This window comes from Globicephala melas, chromosome 5, assembly GCF_963455315.2.
Source record: "Globicephala melas chromosome 5, mGloMel1.2, whole genome shotgun sequence".
Lineage (NCBI taxonomy): Eukaryota > Metazoa > Chordata > Mammalia > Artiodactyla > Delphinidae > Globicephala > Globicephala melas.
This window is the reverse complement of record NC_083318.1, coordinates 2,121,268-2,137,936: the sequence shown is the minus strand read 5'-3', so window position 1 is coordinate 2,137,936 and position 16,669 is coordinate 2,121,268. Positions and strand designations below refer to the sequence as shown.

The following is a 16,669-nucleotide window of genomic DNA, read 5'->3' as shown; positions in this document are numbered from 1 at the left end:
GCAGTGTGATGCTATTATGTGTTTGGTTTGGCCTGGCTGCCTGTTTGTGAGTCAGAGGAACGACTGACGTGACCTTCAGTCAATCTCAAAACCTCTCGGAGCACAAGGCTCCCAGGGGCACGATGGGGTCGACCTCTGGTCGACTTAGGTCATGAGCCCTGTAAGCAGTCAAACGGGTGATGTGAACACGCTCTGAAGTCTGTCAGGGCACACACACTATCATTGAGCTGATAGTAAATATTAAATGCCAAGCACAGTGTAAGATTTTAAAGATTTCTGATCTGGGGTCCTTAGTTTATTTAATGCATCAGAAAGATGATCAGTCACATACTGATAACTTTGCATTTATAAAGTTCTGAAGCTTCTTAGCTGGTAAATCTTCCACTGGTATCGTCATCAATACTTAGAAAATAGTTTCTTTTAAAATGCTTTACTGCTGAACTGAATGAATAAGCATTTTCAGAACTCTTAAAAAAAAAAAAAAAAAAGCTTGACATAGGGAATTCCCTGGCGGTCCAGTGGTTAGGACTTGATGCTTTCACTGCTGGGGCCTAGGTTCAATCCCTGGTCGGGGAACTTAAGATCCCACAAGCCGTGTGGTGCAGCCAAAAAATTAAATAAAGTTTTAAAATTAATAAAATGCTTAACATAAACGCTTTATAAGCAAAATGAACGGGAGAATCATGTCCGGCCCCGGCACTGTGAGGTAGCATGTGAACGGACTTGGTGGCAGCACAAGCAGACAGGCGTCTGGTCGCCTCTGCTCTGTGCCCGCCAAGAGTGGCACGGACCACATACGTCATAGGCAGAGTCACGTGGTCACTCTGGCCCCTTCTATTCCAAGACTTTCCCCTCCAAGTGTGTGTCAATTTCTCAGGTTCGTCTCACTCAGATGATTTTATCCCCACTTTACTTCTCCCTCAGCCCTTCCACAGGTAAAATTTCCATTTCCTATTTCAGAATTCTCCACACATCAGAATCAACGATGTCACCCCGCTCTATTCCTAGCCGTCTACACCCCCTCCCTTACTGAGAATCAGTCAGTGAGAAGAGGAGAAGCGGGGAGGCACAGCATGGGAAGCACGGGGTACAGCGCCCTGCTGTGGGCCAGACGCCTGCAGACGGCTGGGACCCCACATTGGCAAGCAACATTCAGACGTGCGTAAGACCAAAATGTGGTCTGTGTACACTCAGTAAGTAATATTCAATACCTGAAACCACACCTGGGGAAACCATTTCTCTGGCTTCATTGCCATGTATTTTATTTCCAAAAACTACCAAGCTGTAATATTAACCTTGACATGAACGTAAGCTTTAGTCCTAAACCACTGTAACACAGACAGGCACCCCCAAGCCCGCCCCCTCCCACTCCCCCGCCGTGGCCTCACACCTGGACTGGCCTCACCGCCTTTCTTGGGACTCACGGGTACAGACACCTGCTCTCCGGGTTCCTTCTCTTTTCCCTTCCGTCGGATTGGACTCAGAGAAGGCGGGTTTGTTAGAGATGGCAAGGCTGCCTAAAACAGAAAACAAACTGTGAAGGAAGTGTCGCCAACGCAGGACTGAGAGCCATGGTGTGAAGGAAGTGTCGCCAACGCAGGACTGAGAACCATGTGTGTGCTTCTGCCACTCGCCCGTGCCCTCCATTCTCTCCTGTGAAGCCACGTTTATGAAGCCCAGACTCCGTACACGCACCGTCCACTTTAGCCCACACAACCGCACGTGGTGGGAACTGACCCAGCACTTCCTAACGGGAGCACCATGAACGCTCAGAGACGGAGGAGCCCTCAGGCAGTCAGGCGGGGTCTCAGGAGGCCCCCGGAGCCCCGGCATGCCACCTCCAATAGCAAGCAATGGGGCTCTCTCTGGGAGCCAGGGCGCGAAACAGGGTACAGAGCAACGCTCTGAACTCCGTTTTCAAATGAGGAAATAGGCTCAGCGATGATGGAGTGACTGATTCAAGGTCACAGCTAACAAGAAGCAGAGGCAGGAGGCAACAAACCCGGACCCTCCACAAAGCCCACACTCTGCATACACAGGACAGTACAGAACGCCCCAGCCCCCCACGGCAGGAGGCAGTGGCGCGGGCACCTCAGCTCTGCTGCTCACCCCCTCCGCGATCTGAGAGAGGCCACCCTACACCTCGGAGCCTTGTCTGCACAAAGGGCACAGTGGCTGACAGGGAAGGGCTGGAGAGACCGGGAAAGAAGCCGCTGCACCTGGAAAACACGCTTCGTGAAAGGAGCCAGTCACAAAGGACGCCAGCTGTGTAGCTGCGCTGACATGCAATGCCCAGAACAGGCAGATGCACAGAAACAGAAAGTAGCTCAGTGGCTGCCTGGAGCTGGGGGCGTGGGAGGGCTGGGGGGTGACAGCCAAATGGTACAGCGCTCCTTTGGGGGTTCTACAACGGATTGCAGTGATGGCCAAATAACTCTGGGTGTACTAGAACAGAGTCATGCACTTTACATGGGTGAGGTGCATGGTGTGTGAATTGCACCGTAACTGTACGATATGTTAATAATGCTGTTTCAGCGAGGCCACTGCAGTGGGGCAAAGGAGACACTACATCAGCTTGGAGCAGAACAGCGGCAGTGAGCACAGAGAAAAGTGTGTACATCTACATGTGCGTGTATGGATGTGTGTAAATGTATATGCGTGTATGCATATACATATACGGGCTTTCTGCAAGATACTTAGGAGAGAAAACAAAGAATTTGGTGAGCAAGATGAAGAGCTGTGATGACTCCCATATTCTAGCTTGAAAAATATGGAGTGAGAGATGGGGAGAAGCGCCGGCTGGGGAGGAGACCAAGATGTCCAGATTTGGACCGAATGAGATTTCTACGGATCGCTCAAGTAGAGGTGACCCGTGGCAGCTGGCCACACTGGACTCCGAAGACAGGTCTGGGGTCTGCCCCGCTTAGATACTGAAGACCTGAGAGTAGACCTGACTGCACTGAGCTGCCCGGTCCCACGCTAGAGCCACGATCTACAGGTGGCTACTTAAATTTAATGACAATTAAACAAAATTAGAAGTTCAGTTCCTCAGCTGCCCTGGCCACACTTCACGTGCTCGGTTGCCACATGTGGTTGGTGGCTACTGTCCCGGCTGGTGTAGATGGAACATTTCCATCCTTACAGAGAGCTGTGCTGGACAGCCCTGGGCCGGAGAATGTGGAGAGGGGTCGACTGAGAACAGAGCCCTGGAAAGCACGGATGGTGGGAAGAAGACTAAACTAGGAAGTACCCAGGCAGTAGCAGGGGGTCAGAGGATTCGGAAGCCAACCAGAGAGAATGCCTCAGTACAGGAGAGGTGGTCCTGGGAGATGCAGAGGGGAGGTGAGACAGGGTCTGCGAAGCACCCACGAGAGTCAAAGGCGGGTCTTGGCAGGGAGCGTTGCTGTGGGGAACTGGCAGAAATCAGGCCAGCAGGGGTTAAAGAATCGACGGCCGAAGCAGCGGACTGAGTCCAGGGCCGGAGAGGTTTTGCAAAGAAGGCCAGTGTCAGAGGAGCAGTACACTATTTCAGGGGTTAAGCTGGGAGAAAGGACTCGAGAGAAGCTGGTAGCAGCAGGGGGACCAAATTGGCAGCTAGAGGAGAACCTGAGCTGTCAAGGTGGAAGAGACAGGAGAGTGAGTGAACCATCAGATACAATTACAAGTGAACTGAGCCATCTTAAATTCACTGTGTGAATAGTTTTCACTGAACTGTACTTCAAAGAAAAGCAAAACATTTCGGGAGAGACCGGCTTCAATGCTGAGCTTTCTCGGCCAACGCTGAAAGCCCAAGAATAAAGCCAGGTACTTCCCTCTCACAGGTGATAGTAAATGACAGACGACACCAAATGGGCTATAAGTTGGATGAGCACATCTAGGTGTTAAATCTAGTGTCACGATATGAGCAATTTTGTTTATTTAAAGCAAAAGAGGATAAGGAAGGGACAGATGAATAAACAGAGGCATGCCTAGAGGCCCAAGGAGCCATCTGGACCAGCTGAAAACAGCTGCCCAAGCAAGGAGTTACCTTTATTGCTGGTCCAGGAGCCACATCATCCAGGACGTGTGCACAGATGTTGACCACCTTCAGCAGGTGGGAGAAGAGCTGCTCCACCATGGGCACCAGGGTCCGGTCACCCAGAGCCGGCCACACCTCTTCCTGCTTGGTGGCTGCGGGGCTGGCCTCTTCTTCGGAGGCCCACGAACTCCTCAGAGATCTGGGGGCACTGGCTGTGATACGGGCACACACGTTACCTCCCCAGCTCCACAGCATGGGGCCAAGACGTAAGTCCTTCAGACCCGTCTACGTCGAGAGTCTGCTGGACACCTCCACCTGGGGGCCCACTGATGCCTCAGGTTCCACAGGAAACCGACATCTCCCCCCGAATCTGTGTCCCCAACCTCCATGAAGGCCACCATCACATATCCACCCAGGACGTGACAGTGCCCCTCCTGATCTTTACAACTGAAGTTCAACCGGTGATCCAGATGTGCTGACTCTCCCCCCTTCACTCTCTTTTAATGGGTCTCTTCCCACACAACCCACAGCCATTATCTTGTTCAGACTCTCTTGATCTTGCCTTAAGTATGGGTTTCCCTAACTTCTCCTCCAATCCACATTCACGTCAGCCGAGTGATCTTCCTAAAATACTACCCAGATTGCTACTCCCTTTCATGAGGCTCTTCAATGACCTCCCAGGGCAAACAGACTAAGTCCTCATTAACGGAGACGGATCCTTCACCAGCCACATTCTCCATCGTCGTCCTCGCCCTCACACAATATCCAAAATTACTTAGCACTCAAACGTCACACAATCTCTCACGTCTGCATGCCTTCACGTGTGCTGTGCCCCGTCTGGTGTTCCCTCTCCTGCCAGCCCATAAATGTCGCTTCCTGTCCTAATCCCCGACAGGGTGATTACAGCCGCTCCGTGCGGCCACTGAACTTCTGTTGACGTGTGTCGCTACAAACCTACATTCAACTTGAGAACGGAGCCCACACACCATACTTTCTCATGGGCCCCGTGCCTGAGACAGTACCTGCACAGGGTGCCCGCTAAAACGAAATTAGAAATGAGTTTACCTATAGCTAACTGAGGGGCTAGATCGGGAAAGGGCTGCTTTAAAATACTCGGCACAGGATAGCTGCCTGCAGTGCACAGTTATGCCTATCGGTAATGTCTGAAATTCTGACTAAAGGAACAAGCCATCCCATCCCTGGCAATGACCTCAATACTTTTCCTCCATGCGCTCACCGCCGCCACCCCCCAAAAGGAAATCAAAAGTTAAAGACCTAGAATCCCTCTTTCAACTCAGTACCAATACCTGCAAGCAAGTTCCCGGCTAAAATCAAAGCATCTTGATGGGCTGAGAGATCCAGTGGGAACCAGGCTGATGAAAGCAGGGTCAGGATCATCGTGACCATGCCCACAGTACAGCTCTTTCTAGACTCATCAGAGGCGCTCAGCGGGGGCACTCTGAAAGCAGACATTTGCAAGATCGAATTACAGAAAAATTTTAAGATAACAGCCTTGCTTTCTCTTATGAACCAAAAGGAAGGCACATCACTGTTCATTTCATGCCAGCTCACAAAGCGATTTTACTACTGTGAACTAGCATCTTTCTTGTAACCACAGTCCCATGAAAGTCATCCGAGACAGGAAATCAGGTAGCAGATGTGACTGGAAGTACTGGAACTGGTTACTCTGATAACTTTTAACTCTCTTTCGACTGACTTAGCACGTTTACCCCAACACCAGAGTTGCTCTGAAGTCAGGTCTAATGCTGCATCTACGACACAGGAAAGCCATCACCCAGGACCAGAGGACGCACCTACTTCAAGCAAAGTTAGTTGGCCATACGCTGACACACACAAGAAATCTGCAGATTTCCTTCCAAATGTGACGGTGAGTTACTAAATTTGTCTCAGTTATCAGTATACATAACAAAAGCTTACTCCTTAATGCTGTAGAGGACTCAGAATTATTTCACAGATGCTATGAGGGCCATCTACTGGAAGAAAATCATTTTTAAATGAGAACTGCTAATATAAATGTAATAGTTCCTAAATTACTCTTGTAATTGATTACAAAATTTTGCACCATAGCTCACATTTGATTTCAAATGAAAAATGTTTCTAAGTTTTTAATACATAGTGAATAGTGAATAATTTTGGAGAGAATCAAGCCAATTAGAAAAGTCTTTTGCCAGCATATGCAAATTCCCTTAAATTAACCTGCAGATCATACCCTCAGATCCTCCAAAATGCTTAAGAGTGAGCATCTGACATCCATTTGAATTAAAAGTAATTCAGTATTTCCCAATAGCTCCTTCTCTAGCTTCCCACACAACTAACAGGGCAGAAGCAAATATTCCAATGGGTATTTTTCCAAAAGGTGAAACTGTTAAGGTGAGACTTAAAAAGAAAGAAAGAAAGGGATCCGTATAACTATGTTTGTATCACATAACTGTAGACAGCCATGCGCCGAGGAAAATACATACCCACAATGCCAACCTAAACTCCAAATGCAAACTGGAAAGGCAGTTGAAAGAAGACACAGAGCTTCACAGCATCCAAACTAAAGAAGAAAGGAATGAGAAAATCACACTCAAACACCAAAAAAGTTTATTAAATTGAACCTCCTTTTTCCCTTTATAACGAGTACGAACAATGAAAACAAAATTGCGATCTGTATCTAACGATAAGACATCTGTCCTCCCATGATACAAGTTCATACCTTAGAAGATACAGCTGGACAACTGAGATACAGGTTTAAGGAGGGTCGATTATATCCCAGTGAGGAGAGGCCAGGAGTGATGCACCTCCTCTGGCTCCAACTTTAACCATCGTGCTCCCCGCCCCCACCAGGAATGCCCTTCCTACCCCAGCTCACCCCACCCCATCTGCTCCTGCAGATTAATGTCCATCTTCCTAACCAGACTGAAAGAACCACAAGGGCAGGGATCCTCTTAGTTTTTACATCCCAAGCCTAGAACACTGTCTGACATATGTAGGCCACAATAAATACAAATAATGTTTATAAAATATTTTGAACAAATCAAGGGAAGACCAAACTGCAGACAGCCCAAACAATATTTAAGTTTGAAAGGCACTTATATCCTTATCAAGATAGTCTAATCATAACTGCCTGAGTTTTCACAACATGAGAGCATTCCTTCTGTCACATAAAATAAATGACAAGATTTAACCTGGTAATCAGCAAACTGGCACTACTTTCGTGTAACATTCTTTTTTTCTGATTATGGAAGTTAGACTTGTTCATTTTAGAAAATTTGTGAATATCTTAAAAAGCATAATCATTCATAATCCTACAATTTATTTTGGAACTTTTCTGCCCATCATTTTCTTAAGTATGTAAGAAATGTGTTTAATGTGAACGTTATTTTTCACAAGCAGGGCCTGTCTGTGCGCAGGCATGCACAGCTTTGTACGCGCCTGTTTTCACTCATTATAATCCAGATGGCCACTCTACAGGTTGTCCAAAACCCTCCAAAGCACCATGTTAATAAGTGCATAATAAACATATCACCATCTATACAGAATTTAGTTATAATCAGAACTTAATCAGTTTTGGACTCTTGGACATTATGGTTCTTTTACAATTTCAGCATCACAAATAATGATACAGATAATCACATTACACAAAAATCTTTGTTGGCATTTCTGATTTTTTTCCGCTTCGTATGTATTATAAAGTCACTGAGTCAATCAGTCTAGAGATATTTTAAACTTCTGATATACTACCAATTCAGATTATGGTAGTTTTTCTTTTCTTTGTTATGTCTTCCTAGACTGGCTGATTGATTGATTGACTGATTTTAATTTTTTGGCCGCGACGCGCGGCTTGTGGGATCTTAGTTCCCAGCCAGGGACTGAACCCAGGCCCGCGGCAGTGAAAGCGCCAATTCCTAACCACCGGACCGCTGGGGAGTTCCCCGGCTGAATTTTTTTACAATGAACATATTTAATGTTCAGGAAAAAAAAAGTTGTTTCCATTCCCATTGGAATAAACCCAGGTTTTATTCACAGAAGCACAATTTCTTAGTAAGCCGCACATATAAGAGCTCTAATACAAGCATCCTACCGTTAAGAACTGACCACACAAACTACTGAAAAGTAACCTCATTAAGACCAACCAAAAGAGTCTTACTGTGAGCGCCCTCGTGGTTGATGTGATTAGCTCATGAGAAACTGCTGCAATGACTCTCGAAAGGTTATTTTCCATAGTGACGTCTGTTATGCTTGGTAGTAGGTTATAGCCTCTATATATTCTAATGAGAAAGAGACGTGGAGACTTATAATCTACCACTGAAGCTTATGACATTTTCAAAATTCAAATGGCACTTAAAATTTTAAGATTAAAGGCTACAAGAGGTTAAAGCAGTCTTGACTTTTAAGTTAAAGAAAGACTGGGAATAAAGGTGGTCATTATTCTAGGAAAATGGCTGCGATCACCCCTCTCCTCCTCCAGTTCCCAACACCACAGCACTGGAGCAATGCTCTCTTCGACACAGCCTTGCCTGCAATCTCTCTACGTGTCCAAAGCTGCCCATTTTTCAAGCTTTAAGTTAAAAGAAATCCTTCATGAATCTACTCCTGATTCTGGACAAAAAAAAGTCCTTTCCCACTACAGTACTGCCACTTTTCCATACTCCATTCCTGGCACGTGTCAATTTCAGTCCCTCCTTGTAGTTACATACGAATTCTAATTCCCCAACTACATAAATGAAGCCCAGGTAGGATTAGCGTTGATTCACTTTTGTTTCCCTCAGTGTCCTGTCCTCAACAATAAAAAACACAGTCTATGTTAGTCTTCTAGTCTAAAAGACACAGAAAAGAATGGGCTGTGTACAACCATTTGAAATTGTATATAAAAGACTCTCACAAAAAAATGTGAATAATAATAATTGCACATCACTGAACTAGCGATAACCCTAAATAACACTGACACTCTTTAACAACCTGCTCACCTAAACATTAATGTCATGATATAACTATACTCTTCATAGGTAACACAAATATAGTGAAAATTTTAAGGACAAATTTTTAGAGAAGACATAGCATTAGAGTCCTAGAGAAAAATACAGCTGTCGGTATGTGGCTCATAACAAACGATCATACGATTTACGAGGTCACTGCTGTGTGGCTGCAGCAGAGCTTAAATAAAGAGGCGGGGTGGTAGACCCTGAAAAAGAGAAGCGCCCCATCAAGGGAGGAGCGCCTATTCCAAGCGTTTTCTCTAGAAAACACGAGGCTTTAGAGTGAGCCCAGGGCACGCTTTCCTCGGCTAGCAGGGGTACCTGGTTATGGTGCTGGCGGAGAAGTGAGACGGAGGCTGCGCCTCGTGCATGAGAGGCTTCAGGTGAACGCTGCTTTGACCTCTCGCCATGGCCACGACTGCGTCAGCCTGTCCTTGGTCGCACTTATAAAACAGCTTCGGGACAAGCCTGACATAAAAGCAAGGTTTATTTTCCTTAGAAAGTACCTGAAACCCACCTGTGATCCCCTCCCTCCGGCTACCCAAAGACACTTCCTTCGTCAGGGGAATTAAGAGCAGAGGCTCCGATCGCAGGGCTACTCCCCCACACACCCGCTCTGAAAAGACCAGGCGCTGGACTCTCTTCCTGTCTGTCATACAGTTACATACATCTCTCTACACATAATTAAATGCTTTGATTTAAAAAACCTTGAAAGTTCTCTTTCTAACCATCTTGATCAGCGTCAACAAGTGCGTGAAGCCAAGGTGCACAGGAAGCACTGAGTACAGGGCAGATCTGAATGCCAGGGGCTGTCCCTTACTCTCTTCTGCAATTTTGTCTGCAAAACCGTCCCACACACTCCCAGGTGCAGAGCTCCAGCTGAGGTCCCTCACAAATCCAAAGTGAACTCAGAGGCACAATGCAGGGGGCACATGGGCGCCTCCCTGCAATCAGCGCTCGGCACACGCCCTGTGTGAGCACTCACACGCCTACAGACGGGCCCATAACTTTTAGAAACAGTCAACTGTTTTATCACATTAGTTTGCAAACCCGGTGTCTTTACTTAAAGTCTCTTTCCTCCATGAAGACCTGGTCGTAAGTATAATTTTTTCCTAAGGTTTAATAAACTACTATCATTCACAGAAAATGGTAAAGATCCAAGATCTTTGATCAAGTAAGTTATATAAATCCAGTTAAATCCATGAAAAGGTACACCTCACAAGTAACCAAAGAAATGCAAATGACCGCACTGAAAACCGAAAGAATATCCACCGAAATGTAACTGGTTTTCTTTTGAGCAGTTTGATTACAAAGATTTTTATTTCCTCCTTTACATGTTTCCTAAATTTTGTTCAGTAAACATTACTTTTGAAACAAGACAGAAGTTACCTTAATAGGAGACACCAATGAGTGCCTGAGCAACTGACACATATTTAACTTCTTTTGAAATACTGTTTTGGTGAGAAGAACCAGGCACAATCCTATTCTGGGAGTGGGAGCATAAACTGATCTGTTTCTGGACAGTAATTTCACAATAAGTACCAAAAGCCATAAAAATCCACTTCTAGGTATCTACCCATGAGAAATGAAAAGCATGGTTCATAGTAGTCAAAAAGTGAAAATAATAATACCACCTGGTGAAGGTATAAATAAGAGTATTATCTATGTAACAGAATACTATTCAACAATGAAAGGAACAAACACACCACGTAGCATGGACAAATCTCAAAAACTAGGCAAAAGAAGCCAGACGCCAAAGTCCCATCTGTTTATTATGTGACCTCATTTATATAGAACATGTAGAAAAGGCAAACCTCTAAAGTCAGGAAACAGATTAGTGGTTGCCTGTGGCCAGGTGGGAATTGGGAATTATTGCAAATGGGCACAAAAGATCTTTTTGAGATGATGGAAATGTTCTAAAATTGGATTGTGGTGAAGGTTGCACAACTCTGTAAATTTACCAAAACTCATTTAACTGTACACTTAAAATGAGTAAATTTTAGAGATATAAAATTATACCTCAATAAAGCTACTAGGGAAAATCAGAAAGCTTGCCTGGCCTAGTAACTCAACTTCCAGGAATTAATTCTAAGAAAAAAAATTACACATAAACATTTATGTATAACAACAGTCACTGAACCATTATTCATTATTTAAATCAATAAAGATTTAATATCCGACCAAATAATATTTATATAAAAATTTATCACAACTACATAGTGAAAAAGTGGCCACTAACTAAAAAACTTTTTAAACAATATTTACAGGCTTTATTTATCTCACACTTTATGAAATGTCATGCACTTCAGTACGGAAATATGAATATATTTGAATAGAGGGTGCCGCCCCAGACAACAATGCCAGTTAAAATTTCTTTTTTAGAAGAGTATTTCCAACAGGAAGATGCTAATAATACATTATGTGGAAATTATCAGATAACAGAACTGCATGTACATTTTGTCCCAATTTTGAAAAAGAAACTTGTACACAGGATATACAGGAAAAAATGTTAACAGTGGTTATCTCCAATGGTAGAACCGAAGGTGATTTTTCCAGTGCTAGTCTCCATATTTCAAAATTCTGGCCATGAAAGTGCATTACTTTTATAATATGAAGCTAGTACTTTGTTGTTTAAATTTCCATTTTAGACCCTTAAGGTAGTGAAAAATACCTTTTTTGATAGTTTAAGAGTAGCTGACTGTGAGCTCAAAAGATTTAGGAATACTGCCCCATGTCCTCTGAATTTTCCCCTCTCTTCCCATTCTCATATCATTTAGTACTTTAACCAAGAAAGTGAAAAGAGATAAAATACTTGGTAAGTACCTCGTTAACGAAGCTGCAGCAACGTGGCGCACCCTGGGGTCTTCATCCCCAAGCAAATAGATGACAATGTTATTGAGCACTCGTTCTTGCAGTTTTAAAAGCTTTGGAAAGAAGGATAATAAAAACAGATATATTAACTAAGTTTTAGGTCAGATATTTTGGAAAGCCAGTGAGGAAGAACTCAACATCACCAGTCCTAAAGTCACGCATACAATCACAACTTTCATGATGTCAATAAATACTTCATGTGAAATAAATCTAGGACAGAATGCATTCCAAGACATTCTACTCCACTAGGAAAGTGCACTTCCTGGAAGTTAAATCACGGCCTCACAAAAATGAAGGGCTTACCCCTGTATAATGATGGGCCCTTCTGTGTAGGTTTTCTGCTTTTGCCTCCAAAAAGCTCACCAACCTAACACAAAAGAACATATTTCACAATGAAACAATTTAGTTACTGAACAAACACCCGCTGATGGCCTGCACGACTGACAGAGCAAGGAAGACGGCCGGTTCCAGCACATTAACCAAGAGCCAGGGAAGGCTCTGAGGCAGCCTTGCTTAAAACAGCAGAAAGACTCATGTTTTCCAAACAAGTAGAATTTACACTGCTCTCCTGACTCCAGACTCAGTCAGACACTGCTCAGGAAACTATTTTCCTTCAAAATGGATATGAGCAGCTGTTCTTTTGAAAGACCCAAGTGCCCTACAGAATCAGCTCAGAGGGGCAGACTGTGGGGAGGGGGCTGAGACTCTGGCGCCTCCCCAAGACCGGAAGGTCCCCGCCCGCCCCGCTCAGGGTCCTGTCTGTGAGGCGTAGGTGAAAGCAACCCCGACTTCATGGAGATGTTGTGAGGTTGAGAGCAGGTAACCCACAGAGGTCACCTAGCCCAGCCTGGCACGCAACAAGCACTCTATAAATGGCGGCTTAAAAGCACAATATTCCCGGACAATAAAGGACCATTTCCCGTCTAAAAGAAAGCATGGAGAGAAATCATCTGGAAAGAAAATTTACTCTTAGAAAATGAAAACTGCAAGGCATCAGAAGTTATTTTTAGCTGCAACACAATACAGATCAGCTAAGTTCAGTACAGTGCTAAGTACACTCGTTTAAACAAGCACAAGTGACACAAGCGTCACTGTCTTAGAAGTTCGAGCTCTTTTATTCACACCACCCAGAACACCTAGATGACTAAGACTACTGGAAAACCCCACTCCTCTGCCTGTACGTAAACATTCCAGGAAGGGGGCAAAGTCAAGGAGGAGACGGGCAGCGGCAGCCGTGCAAACCACTCCGATGCTGACACGGGTCACTTGATAAGCGTCACTACTGGCACCAGCGGACCGGGTCTTCCAACGCCTGTTCAGACTTGGGAGCGGCTGTGGTTCGCCGACCCAACGAGCCCGACTCACTCACCTGAAGTCGATCTCTGCCACGGTCTCCAGAAGCTCCGTCCTCACCAGCCAGTAGGAGCTGCTCCGCAGGGCCAGCATGTCGGTGAGGAGCTGCAGCCCCCACTCGCTGTAGCTGCTGCTGCAGAGACTCATGACGCAGAGCTGGAAGGCACAGCGGGCGGCAGGTGGGCCTCCGCCGACCCCTCCCACGCCGACCCCTCCCACCGTCCCCGCTCCGTCTTCCTTTAACAGCGACAGGGATGCTGCCCTGTTTCCACATCTCTCAGAAACACTTATCATATACACTCACCTCCATAAACTCGAGTTGCAAAGTAAATGTGTCCCTTCCACAAAACCGTTTTCTTCCCCGTCTCTGCCTCTACCCTGGCCTCTCCTCCCAGACACCAGCCTCGCCATCACCGACCACGCGCCACACCGCCACCACTAAACCCGAGCTCAGCCACGCGCCCAGCACACGGGACACAGCACCCGAGCCCTTCCTGACGTGACCCTGCCCTTGGCCGCACGAGCGGACAGGACGGGGCTTCCGAGGCTGCACCCTCCCCCGAGCCCTGAGCACACTCGTGGGCAGTTCCACACACGGCCTGCTGCCTGCCGCCAACCCCCTTCCTTCTGCTCCAGCAAAGACAGACTGACTGAAACTTGGCAAACAACTCGCACTGAGGAACAATTCTGGCCGGGCCAAAGGGACGGTATCCCATAAATCTGACAATTGTAGGGTTTTTGTTTTGATTTTTACTGGTTAACTTGGACTGCTGTTGACTAGCCAGTTGTGATTTATGAACCAGCTGATATAAAGTTTCCTACCACATAAAGGACTGGGGCTCTCCCTCGACACAAAAAACAAAGGGGATTAAATAACCCCTATGCCTCACTTTAACTCTATCCATTCTATGGGACTGAAAGAGTTGTTGGTTTTTTAATTCAACAGGTTTTACGCTTAATGTGAGCAAGGTACAGACACCCTTTAGGGAAGGTATACTTCAAACAAATATTCTGAGATTTAAATCAAAGTCTATTAAACCTTAACTGTTGGCAATGTTTTCCTTCTAAGGCTGAGTGGTGGATACACAGATGTTTATTATTGTTCAGAATATCTGGAAATATTTAATGTTAAGCTCCAATTTTAACTGTAACATTGGTAAAATTTCCACTAATCAAAGAAGTGATTTCCACAAATGACTATGCTCACCCTCACAGCTGTACAAGCCAACTTGCAAGTAACAGAAGATTCGTCCTTCAAAGTTTTCTGCAGCAGGGGAATGCAGTCCGCCAGAGAAAATGTATTTCCTGATCGGAAAAGCAAGGAACAAACACCTTCATGTGAACCTGAACATGAGAATGCCATCTGGAAGAGACAACACTGAAAAATGAACACTCGACGTTACCTGTCAGGGTTCTGACGGTGCCCATCCAGTCTCCCACGTGGAAGCGGGACCTGCTGAGGATGGAGGAGACAAGGGTCCCACAGAGGATAGCTGTGGCTCCTCTGACCTGCGGGTCCCCATGGTCGATGTAGTTCAAGATGTCTGACACGTACTGCTCCTCTGTGGAGAGAGACGGCCGGCCACTGTACAAGTCCCTACCGTCAACTTTCTAACTCAGGGCAAAGGCTGAATTCTCAGGAAAGAAAAAGAGGGCGAGGCAGTGATCCTAATCTAGAAAAGACTTGAATATAATAACCATCAGTGGTAAAAACGTTTCGGGGTTTAAAGATTCTATATTCATCCTTCAACACAATAGATTTTCTGGATTATAATTCCAGGTTGTCAGCCAATAATCAAAATTCCAAGGTTTCATCTCAAAAAATTATTAGAGAACCTCAAACTTGTCCATACTTACCTAATATAAATTCAAAAGCATGGGTTGTCCCCTTGCCCAAGGAAAGACAGAGAGCAGGCAGGAGGATAACTTTAGGGGAGCGAGTCTTCCCACCATTCACTGTATCGTGAGAATACGCCCCAGAACGTGCATGACAGGAGACTGGCTCGCTGCTGCCCCAGCTGGTCTCGGTGCCCACTGGCTCTGAGTGTGAACACCTGGCCTGGGTGGTGTGGCCCAAAGCCATTTTGATTATATACAATTTGTGCTTTTGGTATAAATCCAATTCATATGCAAATAAGCTCTGCCGTTCCCAGATTTCTATCGCTTTGTTGTATGTGTTTCAACTAAACGCTGCATCTATAGGGGGTCCAGGAAGCTAAAAACATGACTGTGTGTTTTATGGAGAACACCCCTCAAATGCCGCAAATCAGCTAAGAAAACTTAGTGCTCTAAAACTAAAATAGTCAAGACGGTTTGAAATAGTTTTCAAAATAATGACTGAACGTGAGGAATAAGATACAAACTTTGAACGTACCAGGGTATTCCATGGTGTCAAGCGGTGCTCTGTAAAGTCTGCCGAAGAAAGATTCAGGGTGAAGGGCCACAGCAGCTCCAACACAGCTGAGCGCCAGTGCCTTCACGCTGACCCTCACATCCCTGTCCGGAACCAAGGCTGCAAACAAATACACCTGGGTCACCTTCAGCTTCAAAGCAGCACATATCTAGCTTCCAAATACACAAAACTAGACCCACTAAACCAGCTGCTCCCGTCTTCCCCTCCCTCCCGCTCCGGTCAGTGAAAACCAAAGCTCGTCCGCAGATTCTACTCTGTCTGCTGCAAACAGGCACGAAGCTGGTTCCCAAGATGACCTCTGAAACCTCAAGTCATTCCCTTCAACTCTGCACCTGCCTTTCTACACTTACCGTGTTTTTCCCCAGTTAGCAAAAATGAAGCGGACAGAAGGCGGACACAATGGACAAGAGGAGCAGAATCTTCATCACTGGACTGGCCAATGTCGCCTTTGATCCGGCAGGGCTGGAACAGAAAAACTGACACTTGTTTGTCTTATAATCACGGAACCCACCCATTGATTCGTTAGTTCATCCAACAAATAGTTCCAGAACAGCAGCTGTGCCAGGCGCTTGGGATGCAGAGACGCCTACCTTCACCCACAGGTGCCCAACCTCACGGGCCACGGCAGAGCAGAATCAGACCAGCCAGAGGGAGTCCTGACCCGGGGCCATGTGGGCTGTGGCAGGGCTGAGCCCAATGTGCAGGCAGGGAGCCACACAGGAGGGCAGCTGAGACCTGGCATCCGGGGGAAGCTCCTCGGGCAGAGGAAAGAGCCTGGGGGAGCCCAAAGCTGCAAGGGGTGGGCCTGGTGCGAGGGGGCCCAGAAGGAACAGCCGAGGTCGCTACAGCGACTGAGCATCATGGAGGGACTAAGTACAAAACACTACTTCTTGCCCTCAAGGAATTTAAAATTAGCTGGGAATACAGGACACTTACATGGAAAAGGTAAGCAAGAGAGATAATTTTAAAATAGTTCAATGGACAAGTGAGCAGCAACAAAAAAACCCGAACAACCTGATTAAAAAATGGGCA

At 46.0% G+C, this 16,669-nt stretch overlaps 1 protein-coding gene across 6 annotated transcripts in view; it reads right to left on the bottom strand.

The window, feature by feature from the left end:
* The window catches only part of HTT (huntingtin), a 168,339-nt gene that overhangs the window by 66,996 nt on the left and 84,674 nt on the right, over window positions 1–16,669 (bottom strand). For all 6 annotated transcript variants that reach the window (XM_060298909.1, XM_060298907.1, XM_030876774.2 and 3 more), the window contains 13 exons: window positions 15,988–16,099; window positions 15,599–15,736; window positions 14,628–14,786; window positions 14,432–14,529; window positions 13,241–13,380; window positions 12,175–12,238; window positions 11,824–11,924; window positions 9,322–9,468; window positions 8,172–8,292; window positions 6,502–6,578; window positions 5,326–5,477; window positions 4,028–4,230; window positions 1,391–1,517 (listed from right to left, as the gene is read on the bottom strand). In XM_060298909.1, the coding sequence (XP_060154892.1) occupies window positions 1,391–1,517; window positions 4,028–4,230; window positions 5,326–5,477; window positions 6,502–6,578; window positions 8,172–8,292; window positions 9,322–9,468; window positions 11,824–11,924; window positions 12,175–12,238; window positions 13,241–13,380; window positions 14,432–14,529; window positions 14,628–14,786; window positions 15,599–15,736; window positions 15,988–16,099 (1,639 nt within the window). The remainder of the gene's footprint in view (window positions 1–1,390; window positions 1,518–4,027; window positions 4,231–5,325; window positions 5,478–6,501; window positions 6,579–8,171; window positions 8,293–9,321; window positions 9,469–11,823; window positions 11,925–12,174; window positions 12,239–13,240; window positions 13,381–14,431; window positions 14,530–14,627; window positions 14,787–15,598; window positions 15,737–15,987; window positions 16,100–16,669) is intronic.